This window comes from Diadema setosum, chromosome 15 (genome assembly GCF_964275005.1).
Source record: "Diadema setosum chromosome 15, eeDiaSeto1, whole genome shotgun sequence".
Taxonomy (NCBI): Eukaryota; Metazoa; Echinodermata; class Echinoidea; order Diadematoida; family Diadematidae; genus Diadema; species Diadema setosum.
In genome coordinates, this window is record NC_092699.1 from 8264376 (window position 1) to 8288021 (window position 23646).

The 23646-nt window shown below is 40.3% G+C and overlaps 1 protein-coding gene across 1 annotated transcript; it reads right to left on the bottom strand.

Moving 5' to 3' along the window:
- Positions 1–1763: 1763 nt before the first annotated feature.
- Positions 1764–23434, bottom strand: LOC140238916 (high affinity cationic amino acid transporter 1-like). Its single transcript, XM_072318814.1, has 5 exons — positions 23163–23434; positions 6637–6852; positions 5205–5437; positions 3130–4297; positions 1764–2377 (listed from the first exon to the last, which is right to left on the bottom strand). The coding sequence occupies exons 1-5, from the start codon at positions 23428–23430 to the stop codon at positions 2193–2195; spliced, it is 2070 nt and encodes a 689-aa protein (XP_072174915.1). The 5' UTR covers positions 23431–23434; the 3' UTR covers positions 1764–2192.
- Positions 23435–23646: the final 212 nt, after the last annotated feature.

Consider the following 23646-nt stretch of genomic DNA (forward strand, 5'->3'; position numbering starts at 1 on the left):
CAAACAATCAATCAACAGACTTCAATCGGCACATATTGCACCAGCTTATACGCCTTTTATTCTTTGATACTTATATGGAGTTATTGATACTTAATAAAACTCCTGGAAATTGTGCCATTCCGTAATGATTCCACCTTTACTACCGACACCTGTTACATCATTCCACTTGCCCCTGATTTCTAGCGCGTCACCAGAAAAAAAAAAAAAAATACTTATAGAAGTTGGAAGAACATTGTTCTGGAGACATGTAGTATAAAATCATAAATTTGCACCTGTATTTGAAAATAAATCAAGCAAAACCAAAAACTAAAGAGAATATGTATAGGTATATGATTATTCAGGAATGAAACAATCAAAAGATTTAAGTGTCTTAAAAAAAACGAAAACGAGTGAGGCTGGAACTCGTTTGCAACTAAAAGTAGGCGGCAAGAAAACTCGTTTTTCTAGTTAGGTTAAACATTGATATTTGCAGGAGAGGCATTTAGTTACAAGAAACTACCCGGAACAATTTCCAAAGACGTTTGAATCAAATTGCACAAAATCTTATCCTGATATCCTTGGAGCGGATACCGAAAGAAAGGAGAGAATGCACAGAATATTGCGATTAAAAAAATATTGCGCTATGTTGTGGAATCGAAAATAAGAATTTGCACTACCTTCATTTAAATTGAATGCATTGATACGCAGGCGACTGAAGGCGACTTCATTTTCAGAGCTTAGGGTGAATTTTGATTCTTTTTGTTTCATTATATAACTTCTCACATTCCACGCCACACTCAAAGGCGTGGCATTACACACTAAATTTTCTCACATGTCAATCCGTGATTAATGACTAACCAATGATAAGAAATGCCCCAAAATGTCTCTTTGCTTCACCCTGTGTACATCACCTGAAAGTTATGAGGGGAAAAAGAGAAAAGTTATTGAATTGAATGATTAAAGCATAGTCACTTAACTTGCAAATGTTAGCACAATCACACACAAAAATACACACACACACACAAAAAAAAAACTTGCATGCCCTGTGCGCATACTTCAAAACTCCATTGATATCTGGTGGGCGACCTTGCAGAAAAATGGCGGCCAATCACAGCATTATTCCACACAAGAATAATGACTGTAGACTGACGTAATTTCCAGCTGTGATAGCATAAATTGCACCTGACAGAAAGTGAGTGGTTATCACAGTTATCACAACACCAAACACATTGTTTTCTAGGCAAGTTGAAATTCACAAGAAAAATATAAACACTATAATACAGTCATGACATAGAGCCTACATAAAGTTTAAGTACTTTGGCTCGAAATGATTTCAAGGGGTGCATTTTGGAGAAAAATAGCTTCAAGGTCAGTTAGTTCTAACATTGTTTTCTTGGAAAAGGATATACGTGGCATCACAAACAGATCATGTTAGTACTATAACTGTAAATAATTTTTTAAATGTGCGAAGTAAAACGCACACTACTGAAACCCCCATTCCAATGAGATTTTCTCTCATCGGTCACTAATCGGAAGCAAAGTTTATCGCTTCCGCCCACTCGCCGAAGTGTATCGGATCACAGTCTGATGAATCCGATTTGTGTTGGTCGACTATCAGGTCAGTGTCAGACATGTCAGCGGTGATCCGATGAGGCATCACACGTCTGACACTCACCTGATAGTCAACAATTCAAGTCGGATTCATCAGACTGCGATCCGCTACACTTCGGTGGGTGGCCGGAAACAACATACCTTGCTTCCGACGAGTGACCGATGAGAAAAAAATCTCATCTTTGTGAAATGGTTGTATGAGAATTTGATGGTATGGTTATTTGGACCATTACACCGCCACCTACCGAGCAACGTGTGCATCGATAAAGATGATACAGCAACACAGGGTTACGTTTGACAAATAGGTGGAAGCTTGCCCGGGGGGGGGGGGGGGAGAATTGCCCAGATTGCAATTTTGAGGAGTTCTGCATAGAAGGAACTCAGATCGCTACCGACAAGGGCACCCTTTCAATCAAACGAGATTCCTCAAAATCTTGCAATTTAACAAACCACTCTTATTGTATCATGAGTTTACGGGCTCTCTGAAACAAATAATGATAATAGGCACGGCCACTATTTATATGTTGTATACTTCTTCATTTCAAATAGATGTCTCAAATTTTGACGAAAATAAAGCAATATCTAGGACACAAATCCGGTTGTTACTCTTGCTTCTTTTCGGCCTCTGATGCTGGTGCCTGCTCGCTGCGTTGACGGTTGGGTTCCGTGGAGGCATCGTAAAGAGATATTTCGTCGGCTTCCGACTCATCGAGATTCGCGTGGGGTGGTGCGGCACCTGTCTCTTCAAGGCTGTGTCGCATGCCGTAACCGAAGTATATGACGAAACCTTTCAGAAAGAAAAATTACATAGATTACGAGGCAAATTGTGGAAAGAAAATCGTGCTTATTTTCGATATTTAAGCCTTCACATGCCTTATCCTCCCTGTTGATTATTTCACAGCCCTTTTATCATGAAAATACTGAGCAAAATTTTCAAGAGTATTTTCAATGATGACACCACTAATCAGTGCGTAGCAGTCGGCTCGTTACTGTGGTAACTGCAATATTGATTCAGTTGGAAAAGTGTTGGAAAGCTTGAAATGAAAATCCCTTTGTTCAGTGTGTCACAACAACAACACCACCAACAACGACAACAACAACAACACCAACAACGACAACTACAACAACAAAAACAACAAAAACAATAACAACAACAACAACAACAACAACATCTTGCTTACAGACGGGCTGTTGCTTTTGTGACACAAGGTCACATAATAAGAAAGAAAGAAGTAAACACAAAAGGGCAAGTATATCACGCATTCCGTCACTAGCTCTTATCGAGGGGGATTCACCGGTCCAACAAAGAAGCAGGCAGGTCTATAGCTAGACTTTTACAAAGGCAGCTCGCAATGGACTCGCACACAGCGAGCAGTGGACTCGCACGCACACAGCGATCGGATCGGAGCGAGCTACTCTCGCAGCTCGCCGCTCGCGCGCTATGTGTGTATGCGAGTCCACTCCAGTCTGCTCTCTGTGTGAGTGTCCTCAAATTATAGCGAGCTGTCTTTGCAAAAGACTCTGCGAAAGCAGACTTACCTATAGCAAGCCAAACGACAAACCGTATCCAGGTTGCCGTGGACAGCTTGAACATGAGGAAGATGTTGAAGAAGACGGAGAGAACGGGCAAGTAGGGGACGAAAGGCGTGCGGAAGTAGAGTTCCATCTGGTTTTGCGGCTGCTTCTCAATGACTACTAGTAGCACCACCACGACGCTTATGAGTAGCACGAAGAGGACGATCGCCCACCAGGCTCCTCGAACGACGCCCTCTTCGCCGAAAATTAGAACTATGCTTAGAAAAACGAAATCTACGACAATGATGGATATGCAAATTACTACGCTGCGGTATGTGGCAAGAGTCGGCTCACGTGGGAGGGCGGGTGCACCGGATTTATCTCCCTTGGATTGTTCGTTTATCAGTTGCTTGCTCATGCTTTGCTCGTCCTGAGCGGGAGCATCTTCGGGTGTGGTTGCACCCCTGGTGTCGCCCTGCGGACCGGTCTCGGTGCCGAGGTTGAATTCTTCTCCAGGAGATAGGTTTGTGTACGTCTTGTGTTTCGCGTCCGAGGCGGCAAGACCAACCAGGGCAGTCTCCTCTGCGGGTTTCTTCTTCTTGTGCTGCTCAGCCAAGCGTTTGGCCTCCTCCTTATCCAAACCGATGACCCCGGGCTTATACCGCAGCAGGAGAACGCAGACAGCCACCATAGCGTAGGACATTAGAGTACCGATCGACATCATCTCAACCAGCTGCTCGATGTTGAAGATCAGCGCCATGACGGCAGTCAGCACGCCGGAGCAGACGGCGGCGTAGACCGGCACGTTGGTCCGCGTGTTGATCTTGCCAAGGAACTGGAACAGAATACCATCCTTGGCCATGGCGTAAATGATGCGTGGAAGCGGAAAGATGGAGCCCATCATCGATGACGACAGCGACACCATGGAGCCGACGGCCACCACGTACTTGGCGAACGGCAGACCGCGCTGGGCGAAGACCATGGCCAGTGGGGCGAACTCGGCCAGCTCGTCATACCGGACCATCAGCGTCATGACGGCGGAGACGGACACGTAGGCGACAAGGCAGATGACAAGAGTTAGGATAATAGACAGGGGGATAGCCTTGCTGGGGTTACGAGCCTCTTCTCCTGACGTAGCGATGACATCGAACCCCACAAAGGCGTAGAAGCAGGTGGCTGAGCCGGCCAGAAGCTGAGAAATAGAGCAAAAAGGGAAACTCTCACAAGTGGGAACAGAAATTGACAGATAAACGATTTGAAAAAAAAAATAGTTGTTGTTTTTTTATAGTTCCTAACCCATTGTTACAATGACTGATTGCTAAGAAGTACATGCATTACTATAGGGGAATTGGTGTTGACATGAAAGGAACCTAATACTGATCTCTGTCGTAATTTAAACTTTATCTAAAAAGGGCAGAATGCTTGATACAAATACTGCACACATCGAAAAACAAACAAACAAACGTTAACATTCTAGACCCCAAAATGAAAATCAGACACACTTACATGCAAAAGTTTTGGGGTTTTTTATTTTTTATTTTACAATATGCCAGCCCCTGCTGTCAGAACGTACCGATGTACTTTGAATATTGTTTACCCTTTAGGAACCGTTGGAAAGTCAAACTGATGCCTGACATATTCTTATTCATGTTACTTGTATTTGACTAGTTTAGAGCAGCATTTTTTTTTTTTAAATGGAAACTTTTCTCCATCGAACGCATCATTCACTAAAGATTCCCATAAGTTTTTCATCGCGCCGATCCGAATTAAAGTCACTGCTTACCATGGAGCAAGTATAAGGAGATATCACTAACTTTCTCAATTAACCATAACGGTAGGTGGTGTATACTAAAAACGATTTTGATAAAACTATTGTTTATATTTTGTTTATTTAACAATACTTAACATTGATTATACTGATTAACATTTTACCTTGCTTGTTTCTATCCGTAACTAACATTTCAGAACTATTTAAAAGCTCTAAAGCTGTTTTTTCCTTATTTCCAAGTGGTAAATAGCGGCTTTAAGATAATATGAAAACAATATGCCCAGCACCCTCTGAATCATAATCGTAATTCAATCATGCATCTAACACCCACCCCTGAGAAGCCGAATGGAAAGAAGCCAGCTCCCTCCGTCCAATTCTGGCCCTCGACGAAGAACGCCCCGGCCCCGACGATGAACACGATGACGACGATGTTGATGACAGTGAGCACCAGCATACCCGACGACGACATCTTTGCTCCGAAGGCGATGACGATCGTGACCACGATTAGGAGGCAAAAGGCAAGGAAGTCGGGGTAATCTCCAACCCAAGAGGATGCAAACGTACCTACGGTGTAGAGGTAGACCACGTTAAAGGCATAATTTACCATTTTCAGATGAAACAAAAACCCATCACTAGTGCTTCAAAATAGTTCTAAACTGTGAGTTAGGGATAGAAACACCCAGTGTAAAAATTGAACAAGTATATATTTGATGTTAAGTATTGTTAAATGTACAAAATTTGAACACTAGTTATCATTAAAAAGTTTCCAGATTAAACCGTCTACAGTTATGGTTTCATAAGAAAGATAGTGATATCTCCTTATATTTTAGGCTTTATTGCGAGAATTTTATATGGTAGGATGTTTTGTGACACAACAGACCGTCCTACACATATGCATCAAAAGTGATATCTTGAAAAATTTTTTCATCGCTGCTTCCAAAGGTAAACAGGACCTTTAATTGTTCTGAAAATCTTTTCAAAATTTGAAAACGACAGATTTTGATCTGGGACTTTTGGGTCCGAACCACCAGTTATCCTGTAAGATCAAATATGATCTCCTGTCCAATATTCAGGCTTTCAATATGTCGTCACTGCAGATTTCATGCTAATATCGTGATTACCTTTAAGGTACAATTATTACCAGTGATTACAGCGCATGGGACTAGCAGTATTGAGTTGTAATGGCCTGAAACACCTGAAATTGATGCAAAGATTACGTAGATTTTTCTACTCTTCATTATCTATCTACTATTCACTCTATCGTGTGCGATGGCGTTATCATTTTGAAATTACCGGGATTAAACAGAAAATGTCTCATATTCCAATGCAAGTGTGGTTCAATACAAACGTTGGTTTTCTAATCTGGATGCTGAATAGTATTAAGATTGTCCAAAACACTGTCGCTGATTGGTCTCTTTAACCACGCCTACGACCATGTCAAAAAAAAATCAACTATGAGATATACTGTGAGACTAATAGACGAAGTGAAATAAATATGCTGTGTCTGAAGATTATATTTTTATGCGGATTTTATGACAAAACATGATTTATAGCCTTAGAAAAAAAAAAAGAAAGTACGAAAATTTATAGTATGTACTTGTAATCAACCGACACTTTCGAATAAGACAAGTTGGTATGTTCTGCTTGTTGATTTTATATCATCTCTATATAGATTCATGGATTTATGTATGAGTCAATTAACTTACACTCCGTAATATCATTAGAAAAAATATACACAATAAATTAAGAAGAAATGCACCTACCAACGTGAGTTTTGATGTGCGTGCTGATAGTGGCATTGAGCATCGAATCCAGGTACTCACTCCACGCTTTTCCGACGCTCGCGCCGGCTATGATGTTATCCATGATCATACTCCAACCAATCACGAAAGCGAAAAACTCCCCAATTGTGACGTAGGAGTAGGTGTAAGCCGAGCCCGTTTTGGGGACGCGAGCTCCAAATTCCGCGTAACACAAACCTGGGTGGAGAATGAAAAAATACGAATAAGATGATACGAATCGCCGTTTGTAAACAGTATGTGCATGTTTTGTCGTTTTTTATAGTTTGGTTTTGGTTCGTGCATTTTTATAGTTTGGTTTTGGTTCGTGCATTTTTTCTTTGTTTTGCCCTTTAACTGTGTAATCCTTGGAGGGTATATTTAATAAAAATAAAATATATAAAATAAAGTTTAACATAGCAGCAACAGAAAAAAAAACATTTCTGACAAAGGGTTGAAGTGATTATGAATGATGACATGGAAACAAAGAGTCATTAAACAATGTCAAAGGCAACATGAAAACAACCTCAGAAAAATGTCGGTACACATACGGGGAATAAAGATCATTTAAAAGATAAAAAGTAAAAACAAATCGGCCGGGTCAGAAATTCGAGGGAAAACAGACAACATACTTTTCCATGATGTTCAGGCCGTGTTTCATCAACGTTTGTCAGCGCTGACAACTTGGATCACCATAGTAACAGTCAGTGACCAGAGCATCCCCCCCCCCCCTTTGGTTTGATTTGGGCCCATTAATTTTCCGTATTGTTTGCTCCACGTATATTTTTAAATGGATAGAAAGTATCCGAAACAAAAAATCCACAAATCAATATCAAATAGAATTTGTTTCACTTCGGTAACAATTCTTTCCTATTAATAGAAAAGAAGGGAGAACAGATCACAGAAAACCGTCTTCATGCATAAGCACAAGCAGTGTTCGACTCTGAATTCGATGGGGGCCCGTCTTATAAACTTACACGATACCTTTACATACTACTATTTGCATTATGCTTATACACTGTCATAACATAGATATAATGAAAGGCGACAAAATGTGGGATAATTCTTGCATGTTATACTGCCGGTAGCAGTTCAGGTCCTGGAATGAGTGGTTATGATTTACGCTCTGTATTGACTTTATGAGAGAGTGTGTGTATGTACAAGTGTGACTATTGTATACTGTGCCAGACGAGTGTGACTATATATACTGTGCCAGACGAGTGTAATACAATGTGCACGGATTGGTGTAAAGGTTGCACCCGTCTGGGTGTGATTATGCAAATTTTGGTCTTTTTTTGTATGATTATCAATGCGGAGAAGAAGGAAAAGAGTGTCATGAAGCAGACAACATAGGTACTATATTCAAGGTTATACCTCCATTCGACGGAGATTTTTTTTTTCTCATCGGTAACTCATTGGAAGCTAAGTTAATCGCTTCCGGTCACCCACCGAAGTGTATCGGATCGCTGTCCGATGGATCCGACTTGGTCGACTATCAGGTCAGTGTCAGACATGCAATGAGGCAAGGTCGTCCGATGAGGATCATGGGCGTCATGTCTGTCACCTTCCTGGTAGTCGACCAACCAAGTCGGATTCATCCGACTGTGGTGCGATACACTTCTGTGGGAGGCCGGAAATAAGAATCTTTGCTTCCGACGAGTGACCAGTAAGGAAAAAAAAAATGTAGAATGGGTGTATAAGGTAAAAAAAAAAAATCAAGGACACAAGTGCTGGCTGAACACACAATACAGTTCGAAACAGTAACATTCTCTTTTTTTTTTCAGATGTGTGATTTGAAAAGATAGATACGTACATTGTTCTAATAATGGAAGGATGCTTATCAAAAACTCCCCGTGCAAAAGAAGAGAAAAGCAAAGGTCATGATATTGTATAATTCTATTGATCACACGAATTGCAGGGACAATCGGCTTGCTTGATTTTCATTATAGGAGTAAATACCTTGGTGCACCCAACGGGGCATTCTGCTTGCGGAGCCATTTTTAAAGGGGGAAATCCCTCAGCTTAAACGTAAAACCTTTCATACAGTCGGTGCTACATACATTCACACGATGTGACTGAAAAATAAACTTGGCGATCAAAAGATAGCAAAAAGCATTTGGGACCCCTTGTATACTGGAAGCCAGCGTCCACTTTTAGTAATCCTGCGGTATATTACATTAGTAGCTTGGGAGAAAGGGGATAATATGTCGTGTCAAATGGGTAGTGTCTGCAAGGCCCTTTTCAAAGATCACGCACAGTCGTGAAAGTCGGGGAAGTATTAAACACAGGTTGCACATTACTGGATGACCGGAAAAAGCAGGACTGAGTGTATACACTGCATGCTGATGAGGAGGGGCGTCAGGAGGGGAGCTAGGGCCTGCTCTACAGAAGCGTGTTAGTTGAAAATCAGGCTAAAAAAGCAAATTATCCTTTTAACAAACAACAAGAAATAACACCAATGGATTTCGTCACATGGTGCTTGTGGTTTATACGAAAGAATTTCCACATGATACACCTTCTCAATTTGGAACTGTATAGAGGGACATATGTTTGCTTCTGTGTGGATTTACTCACTATTGGTTATTTCTGAGCGAATCAGAAAATGGTCTATCTTCAGACTCATTGGCCCGAATTTATAAAGGTGGCACAATGGCTTGTCCATGTTGTCATTTCGTTACAAAATAATCATTTTGTCGACGAAATGACTGATTTCGTAACGAAATATTCCATGCGACATCACACTTGGCGCCCCATGGTCTTTGTCCATGGTTTAAACCATGGACAAGATTGTAACACCTTCATAAATTCAGGCCATTGGGCTTCGAACCTGAGCCATAGGTTGCAAGGCAGAAACGTGAACGCCTCTGTTTGAGCAAACTCGACTCTGTCTGTACCTCTACATGGACCCTAGAGCTTTTTCCTATCCTGATGAAACGACGATTTCATCAGTGTAGAATTTATTTGGTGTGATCTTCGACAGTGGTTGTGACTCCCATTCATACCTGCCAGACATGCTTGCAATTTTGCATTTTCCTGATCATGCGTGGAAACGAAAATATTTGCTTCTTTTTGATCGCTCTTTCAGCTGTATCCACATGGAACGACAGCCAGGACAGCAGATCTAACGTTTCAACAGCGTTCGATAGACCGATATGATTTATTCCTTTATGTGGTTATTTAGGGATTTTTGTTGTTTTGTAATATGTGGGCGTTTGAATGTGTGTGTGTGTGTGTGTGTGTGTATTTGTTTAAAAAAAAAAAAAAAAAAAAAAAAAAAAAAAAAAAAACGTTTGTGTTTCGGGGGCACCGGCATACAGGGCTGCAGGAACGCTGTAACAACGAAATCGGACTTAAGTGTACAGTGGTGTATGATGGAAAATAAGCATACATCCTCATTTATAGATTTATCTATCATCTTTTGGTTTTAGTAATTTGCGTCGATTAAGGTCAAATATCATCGCTCAAAATGAAATGTTAAAGTGAAAACCACTGTTGAAAGGAAAGTGTCTTGTACAAATCCTTAGAAATTACAACATCCTGGAAGAATGTAATCTCGAGAAATTTTAATGCTCTGCATAACGCTTCTACGAGGTGTCGTATACACAAAATCCAACAAGTGGCTGTATGTTGTAAGTCTAGCTACTGCGTACCTATGGGCGCAGGTGTTACAGCCGACAACAAATTACAATCAAACTGCCAGGAATTCCAGATTGCTCTCCGGTGATTCGTTCTTGCTCAACAAGACGTAGGAGGGGGGGGGGGGGGGGGTATCAAGGTCTTTACCACTATCTCAAGAGTCTGTCAACGGTCAACGCGAGTTGCCTTTTGAATCTGCTGCACATCGTCATTTTGTTCTTGCTGTTGTTATAAATATCATTTATTTTCCCAGTTCATTATGCGTTAGATCACTGAAAATGATAGATATGATAACGTCTTCTTTATCCAGGGTAGCCTCTTCAGTGTTGTCACTGCTCTACCAGAGAGCCTTGCCATTATTATCACCCTAGCTTTGCCAGGTACCCATTTATACACCTGGATCGAGAACATAGTGATGGGTAAAACCATTTTGTCCAAGTACGTAACCACTGGGCGTGAATCGAACTCGGGTCCTCCGATTGGGAGTCCTGAGTCTTATCAACTATGCCACAGCGCCCTAATAGCTGACTATAACAACAGTAATGGTAATAACAATAATGAGTCATGAGGTAGCCATAATCATCGAATGCATTCTATATTTTCCTCTTTGAATGAGTGAAAAAACAAGACTTGGGTCACCGGAGTTTGGGCAAAACAGTGATACACTATAAAAGATCCAGGATGTTTATTTTTGGCTTTCATTTACGCCACAAAAATAAGCTGAAACTGAAAACATTGAGCTAAGTTAAGATGAGAGAAGAAGGGAGGAAGCAAAAAAGAAGAAGAAGAAGAAGAAGAAGAAGAGAGAGCAGAGTTGTAGAAAGTTTTGAGATGTGCTTAAAGAGTGAAAATACTGTTTGCTACAACTTCATGTATTATGTTAAAGGGGCTGTACAGTACTGGTCAAGGTGCGGATTCATGCTTTGAACATTCCTAAGTGAGATAATGAGAAACCTCCTATGAAATATGAAAGAGCATGCAATTTTAAGAAGACTTCAACGTTTATTTGGTGAAAATCGGCTGCCAAATGGCTGAGATATCCAAAAAAAGTGCTAATAATAAAAGGCGACATGCCACAACTTTATTAGGATCTCTTTGTTTCACCTTGTTTTTGGATATCTCGGCCATTTCAAAACCGATTTTCATCGAATAAACTTTAGATACCCCTTAGAACCACATGCTCTTTGACATCCCATAGAGTGGTTTCTGAATATCTCGAAAAAGCTAAATCCTCACCTCGACCAGAACTGTACACACCCTTTAACAAACCATGCGCCCTATACTAACAAGAAATGCTATTATTCTTACACCTTTGATCTGGTCTATGATAAATTAGCAATTGATATTTTTATTCATGTTCACTGTTGACGTCCTAGTATGTATTCTCCATACCGTGAAGTAAACCTTTTTTCCAATTTTATCAAATAATTATGAATATATGTATGTGTGTATATGATTATTATATATTGTTTTAATGCAATAATAATATTTTATATTTTATTGTATACACTTCAGCCATTTGACTGCCACGGCAGTATTGTGAATAAACCAGACTGAATTGAATTGAATTGAATTGAATTGAATTGAATTGAATTGAATTGAATTGAACTGAATTGAATTGAATTGAATTGAAATGAACTGAATTGAATTGAATTGAACTGAACTGAATTCAAGACATTCGGGAAATAGCCCCAAACGAACCTCTAGTAATGCATCGCATTATACGCTTTGAATGAACATTGCACACTTCACAACAATATCAAATGGTAGTGAATGGTGTTCCCCTGATTAAGACCTCTTCGTGCCGGCACTCTTCTTTGCTCTTGGAGCACGCAAGACGTTTTAAAGCCATCGACAGACCCATTTAATCATCCCCAAGTGTTACCCCGCGAACGAAGATGGCATTCGAATGGGACGAGGTTCGGTTTCCGTTGAAACCATTCGTCTCCTCCCCATCATTAATGTAAAAGCTCCAGAGGGGGCCAACGAAAATATTCATTCCATGCTTCCCATCTATCAGTCAAAACTCTCCCTCTCCCAACCCCTCATTCCCTCCCTTTCTCTTGACCCTTTGCTACCCATCTCCAATTCCATTACCATTCCGTCTCCCATCTCCTTCCCACCGATTTTATTTCGCCGACGTGTTAGTTGGAATTTTAGCTTCAACAACTCTCTTACACTGTTGTATTGGCCGACCTTTGACCTTGCGCGATTCGCGCATCCCTGTAGAGTCATCTTCAGCGGATTTACTGCGCAGTGTGAAATGGGCCATTCTTACCATCGGCAGAAGAGCAGTTTTCCTTTCTACCCTCTCTAAGCCAAATAGATTTGAAGGGAAAAGATGAATAGAGTGAATCAAACAATGACAGCATTAAATGTCCTGTTTACCTTTGGGAACAGTGATTTTTTTTTTTTTTTCAAGATATGACATTTAATGCATATGTGTAGGTCTGTTGTACCACAGAACATCCTATCATATTAATATTTTTTTTTTGTTGCCATAAAGCCTAAAATATAGGGAGATATCTGTATTTTTCTCAATAAACCGTAACTGTAGACGGTTTAATCTGGAAAAAAAAAATATTTTAAGTATTGTTCATATTTCGTATATTTAAAACTACTTAACATCGATTTTACTGATTCAAATTTTTACAGTGGTTGTTTCTATCCCTAACTCACATTTTAGGACTATTTTAAAGCACTAAGACCCCGTTTACAGTGCGGGGCCGGGCTCGGCTCGGCCGCGGCCGAGCCTCGCAATTTTGTCCGTTTACACTGCTGGGCTCGGCCGCCCGCGCTTTTAATTCAAACCTTTCAATATTTTGTCGTAGTGGCGCCCTGCTTGTAAACAAACGCAATTTGGTATAGCCTGGTTTTCAGACCCTTTGCCAACTGGATTCCGTGGCGACGAAGTCGCCGTTCGGGCAAAGGCCTTTGCCGAAGGAAAAATCCTTTGCAGGACAAAACCACTGGCTTAAACTATACTAGTTTTCCACGTTGAGGGGGTTAATATCGTGAATATCGAAATAGTACGGGCAGAGGGTCTGGAAGCCAGACTAAAATTGGCCGCGCATTTGGCCGCGCGTAAATATTCCTCGAGGAATGATAAACGTCAAATAAATTCAAATAACAACAAAATTTGGCCCAGTTTGCGTTTACACCAAGAAGAGGCCGAGACCACCTCCAGAGCGAGGCCTTTTGCGCGTTTACACTGAAGCGGGGCTGGGCTCGGCCGCGGCTCGGCCGCGGCCGAGCCTCGCACTGTAAACGGGGTCTTATGCTGGGTTTTTGTTTCATCTGCAAATGGTAAATTATGCCTTTAACACTCATCAAACTAATATGTCAGCTATGCAATGCTTGATTGACATCTAAAAGTCATCAAGACAACTAGTGTTGAAAATAATCTTTTTAGCATAACATAAAAATAGGGTCCCTTTTGTTGAAAGGAAAATTTGGTCAACAGGGTACTGCATGAACCCCTTATTCGGGAACATAAAATTTGTTATATTCCCTATAATGGTTAAAAAAAGTTACAAAGAAAAATACGGGACAGTATCTCATTGATATATTACTGTGTCTGTGAGTGTTGGAAGCAGGGAAACCGACAATAATATCTACAATACATAATATGGTCTTTTTTTTTGGGGGGGGGGATCGAGGATGAGTGTAGCCTCATCAGTGTTGCCACTGCTCTACCAGAGGGAATTCACTTCATGATTACCCTAGTTTTGCTACACGCCCAACAATGCCCAATCATAAATCTAGGTTGAGAGGAACATAGTAGGCAATACGTCTTGACCCAATGTCCCAGGACGTATGGGCACTTGGCGGGATTCGAACTTGAGATCTCCGATTCAAAGTCAACGAGTCTAATCCACTATCGATGCCACACTGCCCCTAATATACAACAAGGAGAACGAATAAGGGCATAACGAGTTCCGACAAGGGAGATGTTCCGACGATGAAAATAGGCTTGAAAGATGCATGTAGACGAACCGTTAACATCCAACCGCTTCATCGTTTATTTATGATTCACCATGACTTCGTGCATGAGTTGTTGAATTGTCGTGTATGTGGTTCCAACAAAAGATCAAAGTCAATACTGCACCGCACTGACATTCGAAAGACCCCCCCCCCCCACTTCTATACGTTGTCTTTTCTCTCTGTTTGATGTCATGCTCTTTTCCGTCCACCTATCTCTTCTTCTCTTCCATAAACCCTCACTCTCGTCTTCTTTCGCCTGCCTCCGTCATGTCCGTTATATTTTCTTCACCTCCCCCTGATTTATTCTTCTTTACCTTCTCTCCCTTTCCCTTCGTTCTTCAGCATTATTTTTCTTCTTATATCTACGTGTTGAATTGAATTGAAATACGTACTAAAAGTTAAATAGATATACACAACAGAAATGACTGATAAACAAGTTATTCATCAAGGAAGACGAGAAAAACAGAACTGAACTCATTTGTTTTACGTGATCGTTAGGAAAGCAATGGATGCTTGTGAGTAAGCAACAACGACAATCGACAACTCAAAGTCTATATCCGATAGACAAGACAATTACATATAATAATTATAGTGCCCTGCCTAGGCAGGAGAACGTGCAACCACTGCAGACACGTGACTCGAACCAGGGACCCCGTGATTGAGAGCCCGTGGTTTTGCCCACTGGGTCACAAACAGCCTTCTTTCTGGTATTTTATGTAAACGTGTACTAGTTTTATTCGGGTTTTTTTTTTCTACATGTAACACATTGTTATCGTAATTTGTGATGCGTATAATTATTAACGTTTTATAGTACCTCCACCTTGCTAAAACAGTATGCGTTATTAATCTAGGAAATGTCTTAGTATGTTAAGTTATAACAAATTTTGTTCTTTGCTGTTACCATGGAAATACACCAGTTTGCTTGGAACTGAAAAGCGGCTTTTGTAAATGAAACATGAGAGAAATAAGAAATAATGAAATGAAAGAAGAACAGTCTGTGATTAGTGAGTTGGTATAATTACTCATAAATTCGTTGGTTTTTGCAACCACATCCGTTAGAAAGCCGGATGAAGTGTAAATTATACTGCAAATTGATTCGAACTCGTGGACACATTATGCTGAGTGAATAGTACACTCGACCACCATTTATATAATATCTATGCTTGAGAAACTACAAATGGACAAGACCGAACAAAGAAAAGGAAAGAAAAAGATAATGCACTTCATGCGACTACATAACGCTGAATACCAGAGTTGCTGTATGAGTCAATACAACCAAAACATATAGCTGAAAAAAGAAAAAGAAAAAAGAAAATGGAAATAACACTGCGTGTTCGAAGCACACAGAATTCATGACTCATGAATTAATGATTGTTTTGTCTATATCACCCTGCTATTTGAACCTGTCCGTATTGCCAGTAATTAGTCTACTTTAAACATTACAGCACTAATCATGGTATACTCTACCTCGTTAAAGGCATACAACTACGCATTGCCCAATTCCGTTACTTATATATCATTTCACTGAAAGCACCAAGAGAAAATATTGTTGCTGCTTTGGACTTCATTAGTTAGCGTCAACATAACTCAAGCTGTAAATGTTTTTTCATGTCTACTGGTTTTCTTTTCTGTTCTCTTTGTCTCATGTCGATAACTAATAGCATAATGAGATCTTTATGAATTTGTTGTAATTCTTTTTACCCGAAATGCGCCTCGGTAACGTTTGACTTATTATCCTCGCAAAAACTTTGTATACGCAAACATATACCAGTACAAAAACACATAGCAACACATACTAAAAGCGAGTGGTTCTCGACGTGTACACTATTGAGGATCAGAAATAGAGAGAGAGAGAGAGAGAGAGAGAGAGAGAGAGAGAGAGAGAGCGAAGGAAAGAGAGAGAGAGAGATCTAATATTTGCTATGTAAACTACGGATAAATTTTCTCTTAAAACATCAGAGAAGCATGCTTACAAACATCAAGCAGAAGAAAAAAAAAACAGAGTTGGTGAAAGGTGTTTGTACTTTGCCAAAATCCAAAGTATTAAAAAAAAAAATGTGTTTCATGGCAGTTTACACAATGTAATTATCGTCACACTTAGATCATTGAAGAATATATTTTTGATCTGATGTGCTTGTTAATTGGCGAGAAGTCACAGCGCTCATTTTGACAGCGCTATGAATAAAATATTTGCACGAACAATCATTGGAGTGACAAAAGTACAGGAGTAATATAAATGTATTTGATTTGAGCATGCTTAGAGTAATAATTCCTCTGTTGGAAAGAACGCAGTGTCTCAAAGCATGTACACAGTGTGTTCACATGGTTGACTGTATGAAAACTCTCGAATCGAACCGTGTGAAGATTTCACACTGTAGTGATGTGTTGCTTTTTTGTCGTAAAGAGTTCACATAGCAACGTTTTGTTTTATACTGTAAATTTATGAATTACAATAGATTCACATCGGTAGAACGCTCGAATTTAACAGTGTGAAGAGATTCCACACTGTGTTACGAAATGTGTTTCACCCTGTAGAACACTGTGTTCTATACAGCAAAGTCTAACTGTATAGTTTTAAACTTTCTGCCGTTCTGACAGCTGCCTGTGAGCAAACCAAAGAGAAGGGCCTTATCGAAATCTAAACAAGAGGAGATTAAAGCATGAGCAATCTTTTCCGTAGCAGAAAGAGTACGGTACTCACGAACAAAGACTATTATTACGGAGCTGATATCGGACAGATTTACAGATAATGTTTTAATATCTGAACAGACGTATACACACGGTGGAATCAAACATATATCATCCCAAGATTGCTACACACAGTGAATATCGGAAAAAAACAAGTCACCAATCTCAAAAGACTTGACATGAATTTTCCTCATGTAACTTTGGACCGATACAACTCAGACTGTGTGGTGTTTAAATGGTTTGATGTGTCAAAAATACACGACATAATTATGCTTATAAAAGAAAATAAATCAAAATAAAAACAAAATGGAAACCACGAAACATGTAATGACCGGATCTATACCGAATGCTAGTATTTCTTAAGATAGCATAGTGTTAGAGGATGTACTATCACGGTGATGCTTTCTCATGTGTTCTGTTGATCTAGAGTGAAAGCACAATTTCTACGCTGGCGTGTTTATTCATGCAGTTGAACACTCCCTTGCAGCCCACCTGGCAAGGTATACAATACCTGAATTTCTGAGACACCGCAATGTTTCACAATACACACACTCACACACACACACACACACACAAACTAAATTCAAAGCAAAACAAAAAAACAGAAACAAAAACAGATGCGCGAGAACAGTGAACTTCAGCTGCATATTGGTACACTATGGCCGGAATTCACGAAGGGGGTATAATTGAAACCATGGTTTAAACCATGGACAATTTGTATGGAGCGCCAAGTGTCGCATGGCTTATTTCGTCACGAAATGTTCATTTCGTTAACGAAATTATCATTTCGTCGACGAAATGTTGTCATTTCGTGACGAAACAATCATTTCGTGACGAAACAATCATTTCGTCGACGAAATGACTGATTTCGTAACGAAACAATCATTTCGTCGACGAAATGACTGATTTCGTAACGAAATAGGCTATGCGACACTTGGCGCTCCATACAACTTGTCTATGGTTTAAACCATGGTTTCAATTGTGCCACCTTTGTGAATTCGGGCCTATAAGCATGATAAGTGTGGCTGACAGGTCAGTCAGCAAGACAAAGTAAAAAACAACGGTAGCAATATAAAGACTACAATGGTTCTATGCTTCAACCCCCCCCCCCCCCACCCCTTCCTCATTATGCCCGCGATTGCACAGATTAACCTCCGGGATTCTACGGTTGACTGATACGGCGTGTATGAATCGTGCACATAATATAGGAGATGAAAATGTGAGACAGCAATATGTGTTCATTATTTATACTGTCTGTGTGCCCTCACTTTTGTACATAGGTGTCTGACGTAGTGTGTGTTCAGCAAAATGAAGCTTATAAAGGTTGGCAAACAATGTCTGTTATTGAAAAAGTCATTGAAAATGCGCCACATCCCCGTAGAGTGCATAATGAAACTATGATCTTTCAGAATTTATGACTGTTTGTCATTTCTCTTGTTAGAAAAAAAAAAACTAGAAATGTCGCTTTGGCGACTGGTATGCCTCCGCCATAATGCAGGATTTTCCCAATAGGTCTAGATAGTACATGTGGACACTGTGTGATTACATTTTCACAAAATTGGCAAAATATTGGAATGACAAGTTTGTCACAAATGTGTTGAATGTTCACCTTCCTTGACGTAGGTTTAATTGGATGAATAGGAGAGCATGTATCCAGGGATTTCAGGACTTTAACTTGACTTTGACCCATTCATACATTTAGGCATTGAGTAATTTTCAAGGTACAGGTGTGGAGAAAAAGTGCAATTTCTGAATTGAATAGTAAATTGTTACCATTTCCTCTGGCCCTTGACCCTAAAATTCATGAGATAATTACTTTCAGGTAGAACATGCATAATATGTACTAAGTTTCAAGGTAACTTGAGCCACTTCCGAGATATGGAGGAAAAAGTTAGCTCAGCACTTTCAATTGATCTTTGACCTTTTGACCTTTGAGGCAAAAAGAGAAAAAAAAAAAACTTTCCAGAGAATTTCTATTAGGTTACACACGCATACACCAAGTGTAAAAAATAACCCTGCTGGCATTGCATAAATATGAGCGATAAATATGAGGGTAATAGTAAAATTTTGAAGTCTTGCGCTTGACCTTTGACCCCTGACCTTTGACCCCATGAACCCTACATTCTCTAGATAATCACTTCCAGTCAGTACATGTATATACTATGTTCCATGAAGATACCTTGAATAATTTTCCAAGGTAAGGAGAAGAAAAAGAAGTTTTAATATTTCTACTTGACCTTTTGACCTTTGACCTTTGACCTCATGACCCAAACTTTCACCAGAGAATCTTAATTGGGTAATACATGTATACACTAAGTTTCAAGAAAATATCTTCAGGCATTCAATAGATATGGTGGAAATAGTGAAATTTTATGTATTTGACCCTGACCTTTTGACCTTTGACCTTTGACCTCATGACCCAAACTTTCACCAGAGAATCTTAAATGGGTAATACATGTATACACTAAGTTTCAAGAAAATATCTTCAGGCATTCAATAGATATAGTGGAAATAGTGAAATTTTATGTATTTGACCTTGACCTTTTGACCTTTGACCTTGAGCATGTGCACCCAAAAGTTGATAGGCACAACTTCACCCCCTAATACACATACATGCCAAGTTTCATTAGGATACCTCAACAGGTTTCGATAGTTACCTTGTCCACAAAATTCATTACGGACGGACGGAAGGACGGACGGACGGACGGACGGACGGAAGGACGGACGGACGGACGGACGGACGGACAACCCGAAAACATAATGCCTCCGGCACCACTTCGTGGCGGAGGCATAAAAAAACAAAGAAAAATCTGAGAGGACCCGCACTTCCTGACTGACAGAAACGACACAATGAAGGATGATACTGTTAATTAGGCATTGAGTGGAACTCGACAAATAACTTTGGTAACTTGTCATGCTTATTTCTAAAGTCACCCCTATTGTGTAGGGCGAATGAAATGTGTCGACAGAATGGTTGGTTGGAACCTTTTTCCTATTCAAAACTATTAATCAGGGGGAAAAATCAAAACGAAACCCATGATTCTCCGAGAATTCCGTCTATAGAGTAACCATTCCTATCGAGGGGTAGAGGAGGGGGACAAGGAGGGGTTTAACGCTGACCCTTGACCCCCTATACCCGTCTTCGTCCCTCCCCTCCCCTACCACCTCACACTTAAAAAGTGTCCCTTTACCTACATGTAGTACACGTCACAAAATGACAATAATTTTCCAATACTTGTATATTGTATCAGGTGTATGGCAAGTCCATAGATTATCTTCGCAGAGAATTAGAGTCATGTCCTTCAATACAAAGAGGGGGGGGGGGGTAAATGCACTCGCGATCATTGACAATTATACAAAGTTATACATTATAATAATGGTGGGATTTCATCAACGGACACAAGAGATACACGATGAAGACACCTCATTTCCTGGTGCGTGTTAAAGGACGGCACTGACATCAATTGGAGTGAGGATTGCAACCTTCTGTTCATTGAATCTACGATTCTTGAACACAATGCACGCTGTCACGATCTATAGCGGGTTTTTTTGTTGTTGTTGTTGTTGCTGTTGCTAAACCTTTCATTCAGAAAGGTTTCCCTCTTTTTAGGGCGAATTTTCCTTTTACTGAAAAGGCTTCGCGTCTGCCTACCTCAAGTTGTGAAGAAAAGTATAGGAGGTTCTTATATGGCAATACATCAATTATGGAAGCTGTTTATTTCCAACGTATTTGCACACCTACAGAGATTTTTTGGTCTTATCTAACAGACTGTCCTATTCCATCTAAACGGAAATTACGTCATCCGATGATGCAAAATTAGCGGAATAGCATGATACATTCAACTGACGCTGGTTTACATGGAGAGGTGCTCAATGCGGAAAATAAACTTTCCAATGCGCAGTAAGTGATTTCAAAGTTATTTGTATAATTGTAACGATGCAGGACACGACAGTAACTTTTTTTTTCCTTCGGTAGCCCGTTGGGCCCATAAAATATTCAAATTCTAAGTTTTGATTGGCCGGAAAAAAAATGTAGCCTTTAATAATAGGAAATAAAAGAATTCATTTTGAATTTTAGCTGCCCGATAGGGCCACCATAGAGAGAGAGCCTCTTTCAAAATCTGGTGGCCAGACAATTTTTAGTGGCCACGCGGACCACAGCTTTGGTGTCGAGCCCTGCATGTATTTATATAATATATAGGCCTACATGTACACATTTAATGTATATGTATACGGATATTCTCGTGAAAAGAGACATTGAAGACAGGAGGGCTATACTTATTAACGTTTATCGATACGTAGTTAATGTGTGCTTCATACTAGATGTTATGGAAACTTTAATAATATACTAGGACACGAATTTCACTTGAACTTCAACGCGACACTGATCCTGTAAAACACCGATATCAAAGCTCGCTGCGACCATTTGATTGTAAACAATAATTGCCACCGTGACATTGAATTGTAACGTTCCCTACAGGCGAGGAGAGACATGCATGGATGGCGGTGTGGTTGGTTTCGGTGGGGTTCAGTGTACCAGTGGCAGATCCACGGAGGGGGGGGGGGGGCGCACCGGGCGTGCACTCCCTCTTTATTTTTGGTTAAAACAAAAGAATTGCAAAGAAAAAATGGGGGTGCGTGCGCCCCCTTTTAACTTTGCAAAGGCGCCTCCACTTTACGGAATCCCTGGATCCGCCCCTGGTGTACTATTTTGCAGCAATGCCTTTACAGAAAGGCTAGATTCTTAAAGGAAATAAAATTTATCAGTCCTACCATTACGTCCTTGTTTGATGTTTGTTAATGTTTCAGTACATGAGTACAATGCCGCAGAAGATATTATTTGCCATGAAAATACAGCTGTCAATTCAAAACTTATGTGCGGAACGTGAGTATGGAGGTCAGACCAGACAGTATGTATAAAACACATACAAGTCTGTATAAAACACATACAAAGCGCGAAGCTGCGTGTGAGCAGGGGCATTTTGGGATTCTGGTCTCGTGTATGTTAAGCATCAACCGTGTCAGATCATATCACAGTTGACTATTAAACACTGTCCGAGCAAAGATGATAGTAACATATTGATGATACGTCGGGTGATAGTCCCTAATTGACTGTACCAATGCGATACAAGGGCTGTCATTTCCTTGGCGAGTATTCGTGTATAAGCGTGCGTTGTGGGTGTGTGTTTAGTCCAATCGCACAAGTGCACGTTCGCTATTGAAGGGATGATATTGTACTGGTGGAAATGAGAATTGGGCATGTATCTTTTGCGAGAAACCAAGAACCACTTGTGAAATAGTACAGAGCATACCATTCTAAGAGAAATTTAACGTTTATTTGAAGAAAATTGGTTTTGGCTGGGCTGAGACATCTAAAACAAAGTAAAACAAAGCGATTGTGATAAAAGGTGGGTCCAACAATATATCGCTCTCGTTTGGATATCTCGGCCATTTCAAACATAATTTTCATGAAATAGACATTGAATTCCTCTTGAAATTGCATGTTCTTTCACATTTCACAAGAAGTTTCTCATGATGTCACCAAAAAAGTTAGAAACATGAAGTTAGGTCTCGACCAAAACTATACAATCCCTTAAGGCATCTCCGATTGTGCATATCATGGATAGTAGACTATAGTAGTTCTGATTCCTAAATTCTAATTGAAATTCCACTCCAATTTCAATTTGATGATCGTAGTATAACAGTTAAATCAAGCAGAAGATTAGAAGTTTCTTGGAATGGGACGTAGGAGCTATATGATTAAAAAGTTGCACAAGTTGCATGTTTTGCATGTTTCTGCGAAACACCAGCAGTCTATATCATACAAAGGAAGGGGAGGTTGAATATAATGGTTGTCGTCACATAACCTTCTTATAAGGTTCTAAGAAACAAAACGTTACGTTTTTCGGAGGCGATAATTAACCGCCTACTGTGTACTCCTGTAATTCATGTATTTACCGTATAAATACATATAAACAAATCGGCAAAAAAAAATTGTAAATAATTTGCCATGTTGATTGAATCGTTAAAAAATGAACAAACCAAAGTTTCATTTGTATACAGGTCAATTGGCCGTTTTTTCGGCAATGACGTCGTCACAATATTCTCACAAATTTTGTCAAGTGAAAGTATGTAGAGCTTTCATATTCTACAATTTTCTCTCTTTGCGCTTCCTTGCGTGTCGTGTAAGGAACGGCACTCACCTGAGAGTAAGGACACCACAGCCGCCACAAGAAAGGACAGCACAATGGCTGGCCCGGCAACCTCGCGGGCTACTTGCCCCGCCAGCACGTAGATGCCAGCCCCCAGAGTGCTGCCGACTCCAATGGCGGTGAGATCCAGCAGGCCTAGGCATCTCTTCAGCTCACTCTGGGTCAGGTCCTCGTGACGGAGCGTCTTGGTGCGGGTCAGCCGCTGCAGGCAGCCCCCGAAGAAGGTGCGCACACTGTCCGCTCGAATCCCAGTCCCCATCGTCGAAATGTTTGCCGTTTGCCAATGTAGTCAACACAACTGCAATTTAGGGAGACCATGCACGCACGCAATTGAAGCAATTAAGCCACCTTCCACCAGAGAGAAACCAAATGTCTGTTGGAAACGCCTGAATCAAAGCGGTGTCCGTTCAGATAATGTGCGAATTATACGTCCTGCAAATGAATGACACACTTCTTATCCAAATAACTTTGAGAG

Coding starts and splice junctions, on each gene's coding strand:
- LOC140238916 (XM_072318814.1), bottom strand. CDS start 23,430: ATGGGGACTGGGATTCGAGCGGACAGTGTGCGCACCTTCTTCGGGGGC. Junction 5,438..6,636: donor GCACATCAAAACTCACGTTG/GTAGGTGCATTT, acceptor TCTACACCGTAG/GTACGTTTGCATCCTCTTGG. Junction 4,298..5,204: donor TTCCATTCGGCTTCTCAGGG/GTGGGTGTTAGA, acceptor TCTATTTCTCAG/CTTCTGGCCGGCTCAGCCAC.